General features: G+C 38.5%; 1 protein-coding gene across 2 annotated transcripts; it reads right to left on the bottom strand.

Annotated features, from left to right (window-relative positions):
- Nucleotides 1-3,282: 3,282 nt before the first annotated feature.
- On the bottom strand, nucleotides 3,283-11,293 carry EN1 (engrailed homeobox 1). Of its 2 annotated transcripts, none has more exons than XM_088475546.1 (2): nucleotides 10,684-11,293; nucleotides 3,283-3,615 (listed from the first exon to the last, which is right to left on the bottom strand). In XM_088475546.1, the coding sequence occupies exons 1-2, from the start codon at nucleotides 11,051-11,053 to the stop codon at nucleotides 3,296-3,298; spliced, it is 690 nt and encodes a 229-aa protein (XP_088331672.1). In that variant the 5' UTR covers nucleotides 11,054-11,293; the 3' UTR covers nucleotides 3,283-3,295. The 2 variants fall into 2 exon arrangements, with proteins under 2 accessions (XP_088331672.1, XP_088331674.1); XM_088475548.1 differs by having other exon boundaries at nucleotides 3,283-3,612.
- Between the last annotated feature and the right edge of the window lie 6,766 nt (nucleotides 11,294-18,059).

The following is an 18,059-nucleotide window of genomic DNA, read 5'->3' as shown; positions in this document are numbered from 1 at the left end:
CTTGATCCAAGATATGCAGGAGAGAGATATAATGTGAATATTATACAAGAAGAACACAGACTGACACGTCCCATCTATATTCCATATATTCTGTAACATACAGAGATACAATGTCAGTGTGTGGGAAACGATTACAGCATATTTCAGCTCCTGATGATGTACAGTATAACAGCATAGCCCCTGTACAGGTCCTATATACAGCAGGTTCATTTACCTATATTATAAAAAGTAACTCTGCGATGTAACATATAACATGTCATTATTACACAAATGATTGGAATGTAGCTGCACTAGTGTGTGTGTGCATGTGTGCGTTATTCAATTTGTAACTTTATTATTATACTAGTATTATATATCTATACACTATGCAATATTTATCAGATATAACCATAATATGTATATGCAATATACAATATATAACAGGTTATTGTAATATTATAATATATCTCTATACTATACATGAGATAACAGATTTGTATATAATAATATGTATATATTTACACTATTTAGTATAAAACGTGTTGGCATTATACCAGAAACATGTGAGGAATATAAATAGCTGCTAAATGCATACACAGAATGATATAGGTGTTACATGTATATATACACTGCTATATGTGCTACATGTATACATAGATGGCTATAGGTGTAACATGTATACATAGATCACTATAGTTGGTACACGTATACACAGACTCCTAAATGTGTTACATGTATTCTTACACTGGTACAGGTATTACATGTATACACAGACTGCAATAGGCTTTACATGTACACATAGACAGTTATAGATGTTAAATGTATATAAGTTACATGTATACATAGACATAAGGTGTTAACACGTATTGATGTCACATGTATGCACACTCCTAGCGGTGTTACATGTATACATACACTTCTATAGGTGTTACATGTATACGTAGACTGCTGTAGGTGTTACATGTATACATAGACTGCTATAGATGTCACATAGACTGCTATAGATGTCTCATGTATACACAGACTCACAGACTGCCAAACGTGTTATAAGTATACACAGAATGCTATAGGTGTTACATGTATACATAGACTGCTGTAGGTGTTACATGTATACGTAGACTGCTGTAGGTGTTACATATATACATAGACTGCTATAGATGTCTCATAGACTGCTATAGATGTCACATGTATACACAGACTCACAGACTGCCAAACGTGTTATAAGTATACACAGAATGCTATAGGTGTTACATGTACACATGGACTGCTGTAGGTGTTACATGCACGTAGTTTGCTATAGGTGTTACATGTACGCATGGACTGCTATAGATGTCACATAGACTGCTATAGTTGTCACATGTATACACAGACTGCCATACGTGTTATAAGTATATACAGACCGCTATAGCTGTTACATGTGCACATAGACTGCTGTAGATGTCACATATATATATAGACCACTATACTGTAGGTGTTACACGTACACATAGACTAATACAGGTGTTACATGTATATATAGACTGCTATAAATGTCACATGTATACACAGTATAAGTATACACAGACCACTATAGGTTTTACATGTATACACAGTTTTCTATAGTTAGTACAGGTATACATACCCAGCTATCTGACTCATAATACACCCTCCAGGCTAAAAACAGGAGACTACAGATAACAAACTTTATACAGAGCAGTCTCCTCTCCTGGTATAAAGCTCACATCACCGACATCACCGACATCACAACTCTCCCCATACCGGGAACGCAACATATGTACATGCCTGCCTGGCTGGCTGAATAGATCGATAGATAGATAGATAGATAGATAGATAGATAGATAGATAGATAGATAGATAGATAGATAGATAGATAGATAGATAGATAGAATATATATTACAAAACCCCTAACAATATAATCATGTTCTGCAGCCCCCAATACTCCCCAGACATATAATTGTCTTCGTACAACAGACATCCCTGAAATATCATTGTCTGCAGCCACCAGGAATTTCAGAAATATCATCATTGTCTGCAGCCTCTACACCTTCACAATATAGACTCTGCCAGCAGCCTCCAAAACACCCCAGGAATATCATCACTGCCTGCATGGGAAGGTGGGGGTCTAATGTGTGATTATTACATTTCATGACAGTTCACACAATACAAGGACTTTAGGATATGTTTTAAAAAAAATAGACCAAAACGAAAACTGATGACATAATAAACGACATAGGACTCAAACACAACCAGGAATACAACTGGAACATCAAAATGCAATGACATAATTAAAACAATCAAATAAAATGAGATTAATACAGCTTGTTAGCAATATTGCTGCCGTCGTTATTACTATTCTTGTGGTTATCTGATACAATGTTACTGTTTTGTGTATGTGCATGATACAGAATAGTATTCCCTTTGCAGGGACTATTTTTTTTTTTTTTTACCTGATCAGTAATCAAAGTATATGATATATTATTAACTAAATGTCTCTAATGAAATATTCTGTAAATACCATTATTAGGAAATGAGTCTGATTTAAAATATAATAATTTACAGATACAATAAAAAAAAAACTAACAGGATTCATGTGCATGCAGTCAGCGATCTGCAAAAGATGTTCCGTTGTGGAGTCCCCTAAGGGAGGGGGTCTGTGTTTGGGTGGGGTGTGTGTGTGTTTTCGGGGGTCATCCTTAAAACCGGCAGTATCAGGGTGCTGCAGAGACTTTGGGTACAATAGGCAGGAGGCCGTACAGTATACAGTAGTGAAGCCGGCTATAGACTGAAAGGGTGAATTATAAAGCGACTCCATCATTGCAGGAACCCTAAACCCCGGAATAAGAGCTCGGAGATGTATTAATCATCGAATATTCGGTTTATTATAAAATAAGTTACAGTCTCCCTGCTATAGAACACGTCCCACGCTTTATTCCAGGGTACAATTTTCTCAACATAATAAAATCTTTGGCTTGAAAGGACAGTTCTGCACCCCCCCATCCGGGGGGAGGGTGCTGAGAAACACGGGTGGGGGGTCCACACTAAGAGGTACTCAACGGTCAGTTGGGGGATCCACCACAACACCCAGAAATAAATCACATGAGACAGGGAGGCCGGTGGGGGAGGGGGGCAGGCCCACCCCCCCAGCACAAAAAGTACTTTGTCCTTACCTGATATTACATCTATACAAGGTCAGATCAGGGTGTATATATAGTAATAGAGGTGTATGTGTGGAGGTCACCCTCACACCATGGGGTCATGTCTGTAGAAGCCCCTTCCCCCTTCCCTCCCCCCCCAACCCCATTCTGTAGGTGACCCTCACTCGCTGTCCTCCTTGTCCTGCACCGTGGTGGTGGAGTGATTGTACAGTCCCTGGGCCATTAGGTGCAGGGCGAGTCCGTTCTTTAGGCCAGACGCCTTCTTGATTTTGGCTCTTTTATTCTGGAACCAGATCTTGATCTGGGACTCGTTGAGGTTAAGCTCTTGGGCCAAGGTCTGCCTCCTCTGCTCGGTGATGTAGCGGTTGGCCTGGAACTCCGCTTTCAGCCTCTGCAGCTGCTCCGCGGTGAAGGCCGTGCGCGGCCTCTTGTCCTCCTTCTCGTTCTTCTTCTTCTTCAGCTTCCTGGTGCGGGGCCCTGCTAAGGACACAGGGTATAATTATACCAATGGCATTCACTGCTGTCATAGGTCTATCGTCACAAGAGGGATATTATTATTATTATTATTATTATTATTATTATTATCCTAAATCAGTACTACTACTACTACTACTACTACTACTACTACTACTACTACTACTACTATTATTATTATTATTATTATTATTATTACTACTACTATCACCATCCTAAAAATCAGTACTATTATTATTATTATTATTATTACTACTACTACTACTACTACTACTACTACTACTACTACTACTACTACTATCATCATCCTAAAAATCAGTACTTCTATTATTATTATTATTATTATTATTATTATCCTAAATCAGTACTACTACTACTATTATTATTATTATTATTACTACTACTATCACCATCTTAAAAATCAGTACTTCTATTATTATTATTATTATTATTATTACTACTACTACTACTACTACTACTACTACTATCATCATCTTAAAAATCAGTACTTCTATTATTATTACTATCATCCTAAAAAGCATATTATTATTGTTATTTTTATTATTATTATTAATTTTATTATCATCTTAGTCATTATTGATACTACTACCACTATTATTATTACCTGTTCTATTATTACTAATAATATTACTAATCTTTCTGACTGCTATTACATATAATCATTGTTTCGTGTGTTATTCTTACTAATAATATTACTCATTTATTATCATCATGATCATTAGCATCACTACAGTTATTATTATTGCTTCGTTTATTATTCTTACTAATAAAATTACTCATATCATGATCATTAGTATTACTACTCTAATTATTGCTTTGTTTATTATAGTTACGAATCAAATTACTAATTTTACTATTATTATCATCATGATCATTAGTATTACTGCTAATATTGTTGCTTCATTTTTATTGTTTCTAAGGATATTGCTAATGTTATGATTATTATGATCATGATTATTATTGTATTGTTGCTTTCATTTTTTGTTACTAATAATTGTATTATTATTATTAATATTATTATTATTGTTATTTATTATTATTATTATTATTATTATTACTACTACTACTACAATCATTACTATTATCATGGTGACTATTACTATAGTAGTCCTACATTATTAATATTACTACTATTATTATTTGTTGTTATTGTTACTGTTGCAATTATTATTTATATGTAATATTTTTGCTATTAATATCATATTTAATACATTGTGTAATGGATCCCTCCTTCTTCCAGTTGTGGGTAAGATTTCACCTGCTATCTGATACTGGAAGTAATCCTATCCTTATATGTAACAGTCCAGTAAATAACACTGTCATCACAGAAGCAGCTATTTACTCACCAAGCGCAAGGAATATATTCAATTATATCAATATTGCAACACAAATAACAACAGTACAATCACTGTTCTAAATAAAAACCTGGATGATTCATCAGCGCCCCGAAACTGATAGAGACCCTGCCACATCTCCTGCCAGATAGACGTGTGTGTTAGATAGAGGTTGTACATTTCCTACTATCACAATGATTTTAATGTCACTGGGACATTTTTGAAGTTTAATTACTAATCGGAAACTCCCCATAGATGTCTGTCAGAATCCCAGAGCGAAATAATCTTCTCCCAGATACCGATTTATAATGATTAATATTATCATGTAATTGGTAAATCGCTACACGGAGATTGAATATTATCTGCGACATTTGAAGAGTGTGTAATATAATCGGCTACATTGTATCAATATTCCTTGACAGTTACCTGTACTCTTTTATCTGTCCGCTAATATAATATTATGCACCAAAACATTTCATTTTTATTTCGACAATTAAATGGTGCAAATGACAAAAAGTAGTTACATTAATTCCTATAATTCGATATACGAATATGACGAGTCTACAGTACACAAATATTAATGTTTAACAAAAGGATATGAGTATTTTTTATTGTAGGTGAGCGGTATATACAGAAGCACACGGTAATGATGCGGTGTAATGGGCGTTATAAACAGAACCTGATCACTAAATTAAAGTAAAAGCAGTGTATAAGGACAGGTAGAGGTGTATACAGAAAGATGTATGCATGTACCATATATATATATATATATATATATATATATATATATATGTATATATATATATATAGTGAAAGGGGTATATCATTATTGAGCTTTATAAGTTTGTAGTTTGTAATGTGTTATATGAACGTTATATCCCGAGAGGAGTATACACCGTGTGATGGGGCAATGTGTGCACATACATACCGTGCATACATACACACATACATACATACATACATACATACATACATACATATAGTGAGTGTTATATACAGAGTGCTATACACATGATGTATGCAAATAGTAAAACGCAAGCGAATGTTCTTGCGCTGTGTAAATACATGTGGCGGAACTGTACACACACATACACACTATATATATATATATACACATACTCACACACACATATTACTCTGAGCGTCATATGCGATTTGAGTCTTGTATACAGATATACGGTGCCACTAAGCGTTATATACAGATCCTGAGTATATGACAGATGTAGACATGCATAGCTTGTATATGTGATCAGTATATGTGTGTGTATATTGCTCATTACACTATTATACAATATATATATATATATCGTTATTGTGTGATGAGCAATACATACAGACTCGGAGTGTTGTTTTAGAATCCGATACCTGAAAGAATAATATAGAGACGGGGTGTCGGGGTGTTGGGTGAGGTTTACTCAGTTATGAAGGGGAGGGGGGGGGGAATAATGCCAGTCTTACGACCCCTCATACTGCTATAGAGGCTGGACACTGACACCAGCACTGCTATAGAGGCTGGACACTGACACCTGCACTGCTATAGAGCCTGGACACTGACACCATCACTGCTATAGAGGCTGGACACTGACACCGGCACTGCTATAAGAGGCTGGACACTGACACCGGCACTGCTATAGAGCCTGGATACTGACGCCAGAACTGCTATAGAGGCTGTACACTAATAACAGCACTGCTATAGAGGCTGGACACTGACCCCAGCACCGCTATAGAGACTGGACACTGACCCCGACACTGCTATAGCGCCTGGACACTGACACCAGCACTGCTATTTAGTCTGGACACTGACACCAGCACTGCTATAGAGGCTGGACACTGACAAGAGCACTGCTATAGAGCCTGGACACTTACACCAGCATTGCTATAGCGCCTGGACACTGACACCAGCACGGCTATTGAGTCTGGACACTGACACCAGCACTGCTATAGAGGCTGGACACTGACCCCAGCACTTCTATAAAGGCTGGATACTGACCCCAGCACTGCTATAGAGGCTGGACACTGACACCAGCATTGTTATAGAGGCTGGACACTGACACCAGCACTGCTATAGAAGCAGGGCACTGATATAGAGACTGGACACGGAGACCAGCAATGCTAGAAGGTAATGCAGGTAATATCTCCTCGCTGAGAGGTGGCTCTGACCAGTCACTGATTAGTGTAACCTGCCACTATGACAGTCCCTATTCCATCCAAATCCACCACTTGTGTACACAGGGCCCCTGCTCCTGATTGTTCCTTGTTTACTTTATCTAGTGATCCCTGAATAGTACTGCATCAATACCAGTGGTATATAACAGCCGTGTATAGTAATAACATGATCTAGCTTACACAGTATAACATACCTCTATGATAGTACACGGAGCAATAATAAACAACATATGAATTTTACATTATAAACTGCATGCATGTAATATAGAGACATGATATTTAAACCTGCCTTGTTTATATATGTATAGCTATTATGGAATAAGAAAAAAATATTTATAAATAAATAGTTATTATAATATAAGCATAAGTGTTTAGATCTATATATTTGTTATATTATAAGAATAAATGTTTATGATTATATATGCATTATAGTATAAAAGCAGTGTGAATACATATATTGCTATTATAGTACAAGGGTAAATATTAATAAATATACCTCTATTATGGTTTTAGGAGCAGTGTTTATAAATATATTACAGGGAGCAGGGTTTATAAATATATCACTATTATAAGGAGCAGGGTTTATAAATATATCACTATTATAAGGAGCAGGGTTTATAAATCTATCACTATTATAAGGAGCAGGGTTTATAAATCTATCACTATTATAAAGTTCGTGTTAATCAATATTTCTCTGTTGTAGTATAAAGACTATTGTGTATACCTATGCCTAAACCTTTGTTATAGTAGAAGGTGCAATATTACATCTTTCGCTATTATGAAATAACAATATATATATATATATATATATATATGTATATATATATTACCAAATAAATAGTGTTCAGAAATATATTTTTTACTATATATATATATATATATATAAAACTATTATACTAAAATAGCACCATTATAAGGTGTTTAGAACGATGTCGCCATTATAGAAGAATCAAGTGTATTGATAGTTCTATATTATAGCATACGTATTAGTTTTATAAATATATGATTATGATACTATAAGGTCCATTATACATATATATATATATATATATATATATATATATATTATAGTCTTAATGTGAGTGTATCTATTATTGCTGTTACAGAAAAAAAAGATCAGTATTTGTAAAATTATCGTTATCGATATTAAATCATAAGAACTTCTAGTGTTTATAAAATCATAAATATTACAGTATAAAGATCGTTGTATATAAATATATCAATATTATAAGGACGGTGTTATTAATATTTATCGTGGATATAAATATGACGTTATTATTGTAAAGGGACCAGTATTTATAAATGTATCTCTATAGTATAAAGGACAGTGTTTATAAAGATATCGTTATTATATTATAGTGACCAGTGTTTATATTTATAGTACAAGGAGCACTGTTTATAAATATGAGGTCATTATAGTATAGTGACCTTGTTTATAAATAGAGATGTACTTTAATACTAGGAGCAGTGTTTATAAATATATCGTTATTATTCTATAGGGACCAGTGCTTATATATGTATCGTTATTAGAGTTTAAGGAGCAGTGTTTATAAATATATCTCTATTATATCATGTGGACTAGAATTTATAAGTATGTCGTTATTATATTATAAGTAGCAGTGTTTATAAATGTATCATTAAATATATCTCTAATATAGCATAGGAAGCAGTGTTTATAAATATAACGTTATCATAGTATAGGGAGCAATGTTTATATTATAAAAAACAGTGTTTCCAAATAGAGCATTATAAAAGTAGAAGAATGAGTGTTTATATATTCATCTCTGTGTATAGTACAGAGAGCAGTGTTAATAAATATAACGTTATTATAGTATAGGTAGCAATGTTTATATTATAGAGAACAGTGTTTATAAATGTAGCTTTATAATAGCATAAGGAGCAGTGTTTATACATATACCACTATTATTTTATAAGTAGCAGGGTTTATATATGTACCTCTATTATAGTATAATGAGTAGTATTTATACATGTATCTCTTTGCAGAGTATAGGTAGCAGAGTTTGTAAATATAACATTGTTATCATTTAGCGAGCAGAGTAATATTATAGTGTTTATAAATATAATGTTATTATAGTATAATGAGCAGTATTTATAAATATATCTATATTATATGAAAAGCAGCACTGTTTATTAATGTACTTCTATTATAGTATAAGGAGCAGTATTTATGCATTTATCTCTATTATAGTATAAGGAGCAGTATTTATGCATTTATCTCTATTATAGTATAAATAAATAAATATAAGGTTATTATCTTAAAAGGAGCAGAGTTTATAAATATACGTTTTTTTTTAAAGTATATGGAGCAGTGTTCACGAAGGTTATTATAATATAGGGAGCAGTGTTTATAAATATAATGTTGTTATAGTATAAGGATCAGTGTTCATAAATATAATGTTGTTATGGTATAAGGATCAGTGTTCATAAATATAATGTTGTTATGGTATAAGGATCAGTGTTCATAAATATAATGTTGTTATGGTATAAGGATCAGTGTTCATAAATATAATGTTGTTATGGTATAAGGATCAGTGTTCATAAATATAATGTTGTTATGGTATAAGGAGCAGTGTTTATAAATATGTTGCTATAGCATAAGAAGCAGTGTTTATAAATGCGTATATATATATATATATGGTATAATGTTATACTATAACGGGTAGTGTTTATAATATAAGGTGCAGTGTTTATAAACAAATCGCTCTCGCAGCTACAATGTATTATAAATATTGATATGGTAATGTTAGGATTGGAGTATAATTACTAGACATGGGATACAGTTTATATATTGATATGGTAATGTTAGGATTGGAGTATAATTACTAGACATGGGATACAGTTTATATATTGATATGGTAATGTTATGAATGGAGTATAATTACTAGACATGGGATACAGTTTATATATTGATATGGTAATGTTATGAATGGAGTATAATTACTAGACATGGGATACAGTTTATATATTGATATGGTAATGTTATGAATGGAGTATAATTACTAGACATGGGATACAGTGTAACCAGCTGTGTATCTGAATCATAACAGTAAGAATATTTGTATGGCTGATAGAAGATCCCACAGACATCGCTCCAGACTTTACTTTCGTTCTGTATAAACCGGATGTGACACCCAAGAAGGAATCCGGGTCCATCAGACAGAGTCGGGACTGTGGGCCCGACATCCCGGCGTTACATGGGGTTAAAATAAGTTATTTTATTTATCATTCGCTAGTCAGAGTAGGGCGATAACAACAGTGTATGTCCCTGCTCAGAACCAACTCATCTAATTGTCCCTATTTTCCTGCACAATAAAATCCCTATTTTCCTGCACAATAAAATCCCTATTTTCCTGCACAATAAAAGCCCTATTTTTCCTGCACGTTGGATAAATCTCATCCTCCAGGATCTATGACAACATTTCATGGAAGAATCATTTTCAGTGCACAGCATGTCCCGATGTTCAGAGCCCCAAACAGTCGGGCATTGTAGTCATCCAGGGGCTTATTATGGATCAGAAATTGTGACTCTTACCTGAAGACGGCCGGTCAGAGTAGCGGGTACAGTACACCCAGGCTGGCCACACCAGGGGGTCTTTATTGTTGGCCGGGGGCCCGGCGTTCTCCACCAGGAGCAGGGCAGGGTTGGGGTCGCTCCCCTTGGAGCTGTCCGAGGTGGTGTCAGAGTCCGGGCTGGGAGCGGAGTGACCCGGCCGGGTGTGCAGGGGGTTGACGTTCTCCCGCCCGGGGGTCTCCTTCCTGCAGCCGAAGTCCGGGCGCAGAATGTTGTCTATGAAGAAGTTGGTGGTCCGGTGCGGGGGGGCCCCGGGGTGCATGGGGGGAGGGGAGACCCCGTTATCCGACTCGCTGGGGGCTCCGGGACTGTGGTCAGTCTGATCCTCCATTCTGGCGCCCACCAGCCCCGGAGCCCACCCCAGCTGGGAGACCCTGGAGGAGTCAGCACCTACTGCACCCAATAATGTCAGCAGCCGCTCTGCAGACTAAAGAGCCCCCTGCCTCATCACTAACACAGCTCTATATGCACCAGGGTGCACCCCCAGATCTCACTGCACCCCCAAATTTCACTGCACCCCCTGATCGCACTGTACCCCCTGATCACACTACACCTCCTGATCTATGAGCACCCCCTGATCACACTGCACCCCCTGATTTACCAACACCCCCTGATCACACTGCACCCCCTGATTTTCCAACACCCCCTGATCACACTGCACCCCCTGGTTTACCAACACCCCCTGATCACACTGCACCCCCTGGTTTACCAACACCCCCTGATCTCACCGTACTTCCTTCTAGATTTGATTGCCCTCTCTGATCTCACTTCATCTCCTGATTTCCAATCAGCTCCATTTATCACTGCATCCTGTGATCTGACCGATCCCCAATGACTGCACCCCCTTATATGACTGTACCCCTGATCCGATTGCACCCCCTGGTCTACTTGTACCCCCTGGTATGTCTGCACCCCCTAACGTGCCTGCACCCTCAATCTGACTGCACCACCTGATCTGACAGCACCCCTGTCTGCCTGTACCCCCTGATATGACTGTACCCCCTGGGGTGACTACACCCCCTGGTCTGACTGCACCCCCTGGTTTTCCCCAGTCGCTGAGCGTGGTATGAGCGGGGTTCCAGACTGGCAGCTCCTCTCTCTCTCTCTGACTCTCTCACTCCTTCTCTCTGCACTTTTTTCCCTTCAGCCGGAAGCATGTGAGACAGCTGCACGTGTGGGCGACCAATAGGAGGGCTGGAATCTCCCTGACATTCCCAGGACTGACCAATAAGAGGCCGGGGATCTAGCTCCCTGTAATCCTGTCCCTGGAAATATCTATATCACATAATGCAACATAATGCATAATATAAGAGAATACACCAAACACCTATGTATGATATCATAAGATAATGCACTAGTACAATAAACATTGATGTATAATGCTATAACATTCACTAACACCCTTACCACTAATATATAATAATAATAATAATAATAATAATATAATGCACTAATACACTATACTTATATATAAGATAATGCACTAAACGCTCATACATATAATGCTATAAAATAATGCTCTAATAACCAATCACATGCAAAATATCATAGGGTAATTCAGTTATAGACTAAACACACACACACACACACCTATAAAAGATGGTCAGTCATGCAATAATACACTAATATAATCAACAGCTATAATAATATGTTTCTGAACTTATACACACACACACACACATATATAAAAGATGGTCAGTCACGCAATAATCCACGCATCTATATACTATATACGTTTATACACTAATATAATCAACTCACCACGTTTTATATTACAGGATAATGTGCTAATATTAGACATATATAGGACATGTAACGATATGCATATATCTAGTCTCACATATATGTTATACATTATAGTCAATGTCATAAGATAATGGACCAAAAAATCACGAAACACACATTGTAAGATAAAGCAACTATGCGACGCAGAGATCTTCAGCTAGAGGGATAGATACAAAATTCTGACATGTAATTCTCTTTTCTCCAGCAAAAGCACCGATACCCTTCTCTGCCTGGCTGCAATATCATCCCCCCTGAGGATATATATATACACACACACACACACACATATATATATATATATATATATGTGTGCATAAGTGCTTATGTATATGTCTATATATAGTGCACTCATCACCGTTGCTCATTACTTTGAGATTAATATGGGTTGACATGAGTTTATATACATTTATAATGTGTTATATATATTTACGTTAATTGATGTAAGGAAATAATTGCGTCAGTAAAGCGATATAACCGGGGAGTAGTGATGTCCTGAGCACAGGATCTGCCGCACGGACAGTCTGTCAGCTGATGTTATTATGGGGTGAGGAGGTACCGAGGCTGCACTTACATGATCCAAGCTTGTTTTACAATGATGCCTAAACCTGCAGAGTATACACACACACACACACACACACACATATATATATATATATATATATATATATATTTATATTATATATATATATATATATATATATATGTTCGTGTGTGTGTATACATGTATGTGTGCGTGTATACACACACATTACACATAGTACATTATACAACGCTCATTATCAAATGTACATTGTACTCGTTACATTATAACTCGTGCATTGCAGACCGTACACTTCATTATATGCTATATATATTATATACATTACTATTTACAGAACTGATTGTGCATCGTACATTATATAGCGTTTATTATATAATGTACATTGTACTCCTTACATTTCATATCATGCTTTTTACACCGTACATTATATACCTGCATCGCTCTTAATATACTGCACATTATACAACACTCATACTGTGCTCTACATTATAAACCGTATATTATATATACAACGTTCATATATACACTATACTTTATATTATACATTGCATATTATACATGCCTATCTTACATCGTACATTGCACAGCGTTTATTATATAATGTACATTATACATTATATTATACAGCGTTCATTATTTTCTGTGCATTGTTTATCGCTCAAATATTCATCGAGCATTATACATCGCTCATTATACATCGCTCATTATATGGATCGTGTATTATACATCGCTTATTCATCATACATTATACATTGCTCATTATAGGCATATTCATGATACATCGCTCATTACAGCTATCACACCTCTTTGGTCCGTGCAGTCTCTATGGGGCAGATACATTGCTTCAGGTAACAATAATTATAACCAGAGCTCTTCTAATTTCTTACGATCGCAGAAGTAAGGAAATGTTAGGGTGATTTACTAAAATAAAAAAAAAACGTGTAACCCCTGGTACACAAAGTATTCTCAGAACAGGGGCTCTAGATGTACACCCAGGTTAGAGGCTCTAGATTTACATACAGAACAAGGGCCCTTGCTCAGATCAGATGCTCTATATTTACTCCCAGTTCAGAGGCTCTAGATTTACACTCAGCTCAAAGGCTCTTATTTACACTCAGAACAGAGGCTCTAGATTTACATTTAGAACAGAGGCTCTAGATTTACATTTAGAACAGAGGCTCTAGATTTACACCCAGATCAGAGGCTCTAGACTTACACATAGATCAGAGGCTCTAGACTTACACATAGATCAGAGGCTCTAGATTTGCACTCAGCTCAAAGGCTCTTATTTATACACTCAGAACAGAGGCTTTAGATTACACCCAGAACAGAGGCTCTAGACTCAAACATAGATCAGAGGCTCTAGATTTACACCCAGAAGAGAGGCTCTAGAATCACTCACAGAACAGGGGGTCAGTGTTATACATCCAGAACAAGGGATCTAGATTTGCACCCAGAACAAAAGTTTTAGATTTACAACATGAGCAGGGTTTCCAGACTTTACATCCACAACAGGGGCCCTAGACTTAAATCTGGGTCCCCACCCTGTAGAAAAAAAAAAGATTAAAACAATAAACATATACACACGTGATTGCCACAAAAGCACTTGCTGGATTTAATAGTGATATATATCTTCATGACTACTTACAGATGGGGGCAGTCAAACTTTGTTGCTCATTAAAACATATGTTCCACTTATTCAGTTCTCGAGTGTTTTCTACATCAGTGTTTCTTACCCTGTTGCCACCTGGGCAGTGTGGGACTGGGGCATGAATGGCCCACAGGGGGAATGTAGTGATAGGGGCCCATTTAGGGGTGTGGCCAGCCTCTGCAGAAGCTTGGCTAACCATAAGAGAGAGTGAATGGTTTGGGCCCACTTAAAATATGTATGGTAAATACTGCTAGTGCATGCATAATAATGTAAAAGATTAATAACAGCAATGTATTGTAGAAAATAGACCATAGTCCTGTGCAGTATAATGTAACATATGTATAATGTATAATTCAAGTGCACAGTCTGGAACCTGATTCCTAGTGAAGGGGTTGTGCCCTCAGGCAGTGTGGCCCACCGGGGGTTTCCCCTGTACCCCTGTGGGCCAGTCCAACCCTGCACCTGGGTACCACCTGGGTTAGTGACACATGTTTATGTCTCATATATTGCAATTTAAGAAACAATTTATATTGACAATAAAACTCTAGTTCTCATTTTTTTTAAATATTCTTTTTAAATGATATTGGGGCCCATTTATCAATAAATCGCATACTCTGTGATCTGGACGTGATATTAGCACCCATGATCACATTGCAGTATGCGATGATAGTGCTGGGATGTATTAAATAGCACCAGCAGGGACAGGGGCTCCGATGTGCTCGGAGGGAAGAGACAGCATCAGCGGTCTCTTCACTCCCCTCTTGGGACTCCTCCTCATGCGTGGTCTGCAGACCAGGCCCGCGCGGTGGCCATTGCCAGGGAGGATTCCTCTGGAACCCTCTCCAGAGAATTTTTGCAAAGTGTAGCCCATAGGCTACAGCGGCTTATGCCATCTTCAGATGGCGTAAGCTGCGGGGACCACTCTCCGGAATGCCTTGTATTCAGAAGCTTGGTAAATCTGACAGCATCGCATACCCCATAAGAATATATGGGGGCTGCTGTCGGAAATGAAGGGATTGCACCAGATATTGGAGCTATCGGCTGTGATCCCTCCATAATACATTTGGGGGATACTTAATATTTGCGGGTATCCCCCGAAAACAGGTATTTTCAGGGAAAATACAGCAAATATTTAATGATTATCCCCTGTATGTTGTAACAATTATAGGATTACTGGGACAGAGCTTTTCATTTTGGTAACTTGTCTTATTAAATGTTTTACATTATTATTTTAAAACAACCAGTAACAGGTAAAACATATAATAACCTGCAATATCATAGGCCGAGGTCATAGTCACAGGTTCTGACATTAGGGGCGCTGATCTGAATTTCACTTAATCCAGATAATCTTTTTTTATGCAGGAAATGCCAGTGATCATGTCTCTGGATTATCTCGTATTACTGTATCTTGCCTGTTATCAAGGTCCTACTGTGATGCATGAGGGTAGAGATCCCTAGGACACTGCTGTCCCTGCGGGCCTGGATCAGCGGTGCACGTAATGCGAGCACAAGGCCGACATCGGTGCAGATGTGCGATTATTTTCCACTGTGCATGCTCGAAAATTCCTGACAACCCCTACATCGCCTGCGTTACACAGAGAGGACGCACAAAGATTCTACTGCAAATGGGACAGACGATGTCAGTAATGGGGCGGCAATGTGATGAGGGACCCTGGGCGGTGACCTGAAGTGAACGCAGAAAAAAAATCCATCTCATGAGCGCATTATGAGAGTGTCGCGAGCAGGTCAGTGATAGCGGCTGCATTCGCAGATGCAGACCCACAGCCACAGAGGCCATGTTCAGGTGGGGAAACTGCACCTGCCATAGGACTGATGCTAGCGACGATTGCGCGTGTGATGGTGACATGTCTTTAATCACTGGTGGTATTACCGTGCGCAGAGACGCGAAAAGTGGGCGTCACGTCACAGCCCTTGCACACTCAGACGCAGGCTACTACACCAGGGGAGGGCATTTGCATATGATCGCAGCTGCGACTCTGGCAACAAACGCAAGATCGGACGCAGCAGCTTCCACCTCTGAATCAGGCCCCAGGTGTCTAATTATCACCTGGATTCCCCCTCCCATTCTCTCTGTTATATAAACAAATGTGCGTACCCCAGAAAGTAACAGTGAGTACCCCTGGGAGCACTGCTGCTGCCCTACAGTGAAAGAGAGGAAAGCAGATATTGAACAGAGATATCCCTGGCATTGGTGATATATATATATATATATATATATATATATATCCGTGTGCATTGCACTATTACCACTGTATGTAATCAATGCACCCTCCACATACTAAGGCTGTACTGCCTACTGTGTGCCCACTGTGGAGCGTCCACCCACCAATAGAGACGGGACAGTAAATCATTGGGGACCCCCACCCCACATACAGCATTGTGGGGGGCACTGTACGGGGAGGAGGGGGACGTGGTGTGTGCAGAGTAGTGAAATCTTCATCCCACAGGTAACTGGTAATTAGCACCCAGGGGGGGCGGGGGGCTGTTATCTCCGGAGCAGGAGAGGGGCTGCGGCAGATAATTTATAGGATTTAATTACTCTCCGTCCATCACCCCCGGATAAAGCGCTGTCACTGCTCCCCGGCAAGCGCTTCATCACCGGCGCAGATAACGCAGAGCCGCGGCCGCAACATTTACACAAATGACTTTATTGACGGCTGCAGCCGGTGATTCATTTCCCTTCATGTATCGGGAGCGGTAATGGGATGATAAATGGCCCTTTTATTCCAGTGCACAATGGACCCTCCCAGCCCCTGAAATCCATATTAACTCTCTATGCGCAGGGACATAGCTGAGTGTATAGAGGGAGAGGGAGGCTCCGGGGGTCTCACTGATACATGGGATGAGACTGGGAGCTCTCTATTATAGGGGGGGAAGACTAGAGTCTCACTAATACAGGGGCTACTGGAAGGCTCTCTAGTTAAGGGAGAGGCTGGGTCTCATTATATACAGGGAGAGAGAGAGAGAGGTACTGGGGGTCTCACTAATACAGGGGAGAAAGAGAGTTACCGGGGGGCCTCACTGATACAGGGAGAGAGAGAGTTACTGAGGGTCTCACTAATGCAGGGAGAGAGAGAGTTACTGGGGGTCTCACTAATGCAGGGAGAGAGAGAAGTACTGGGGGCCTCACTGATACAGTGAGAGATAGGTACTGTAGGTCTCACTAATACAGGGAGAGATAGGTACTGTAGGTCTCACTAACACAGGGAGAGAGAGGTACTGTACTGGGGGTATCATTAATACAGGGAGAGAGACGTACTGGGGCCTCACTGATACAGGTAGAGAGAGGTACTGTACTGGGGGTCTCACTAATACACGGAGAGAGAGGTACTGTACTGT

This window comes from Taudactylus pleione, unplaced genomic scaffold, assembly GCF_031769625.1.
Source record: "Taudactylus pleione unplaced genomic scaffold, aTauple2 ptg000173l, whole genome shotgun sequence".
Lineage (NCBI taxonomy): Eukaryota > Metazoa > Chordata > Amphibia > Anura > Myobatrachidae > Taudactylus > Taudactylus pleione.
The sequence above is the reverse complement of the archived record's forward strand: the minus strand, read 5'-3'. Positions and strand labels throughout refer to the sequence as shown.

Excerpts from the sequence above, each read along its gene's own strand:
- EN1 (XM_088475546.1), bottom strand. The coding sequence starts at position 11,053 with ATGGAGGATCAGACTGACCACAGTCCCGGAGCCCCCAGCGAGTCGGAT. Across the intron at positions 3,616-10,683 it reads CTCTGACCGGCCGTCTTCAG|CAGGGCCCCGCACCAGGAAG; the intron begins GTAAGAGTCACA and ends CTGTGTCCTTAG.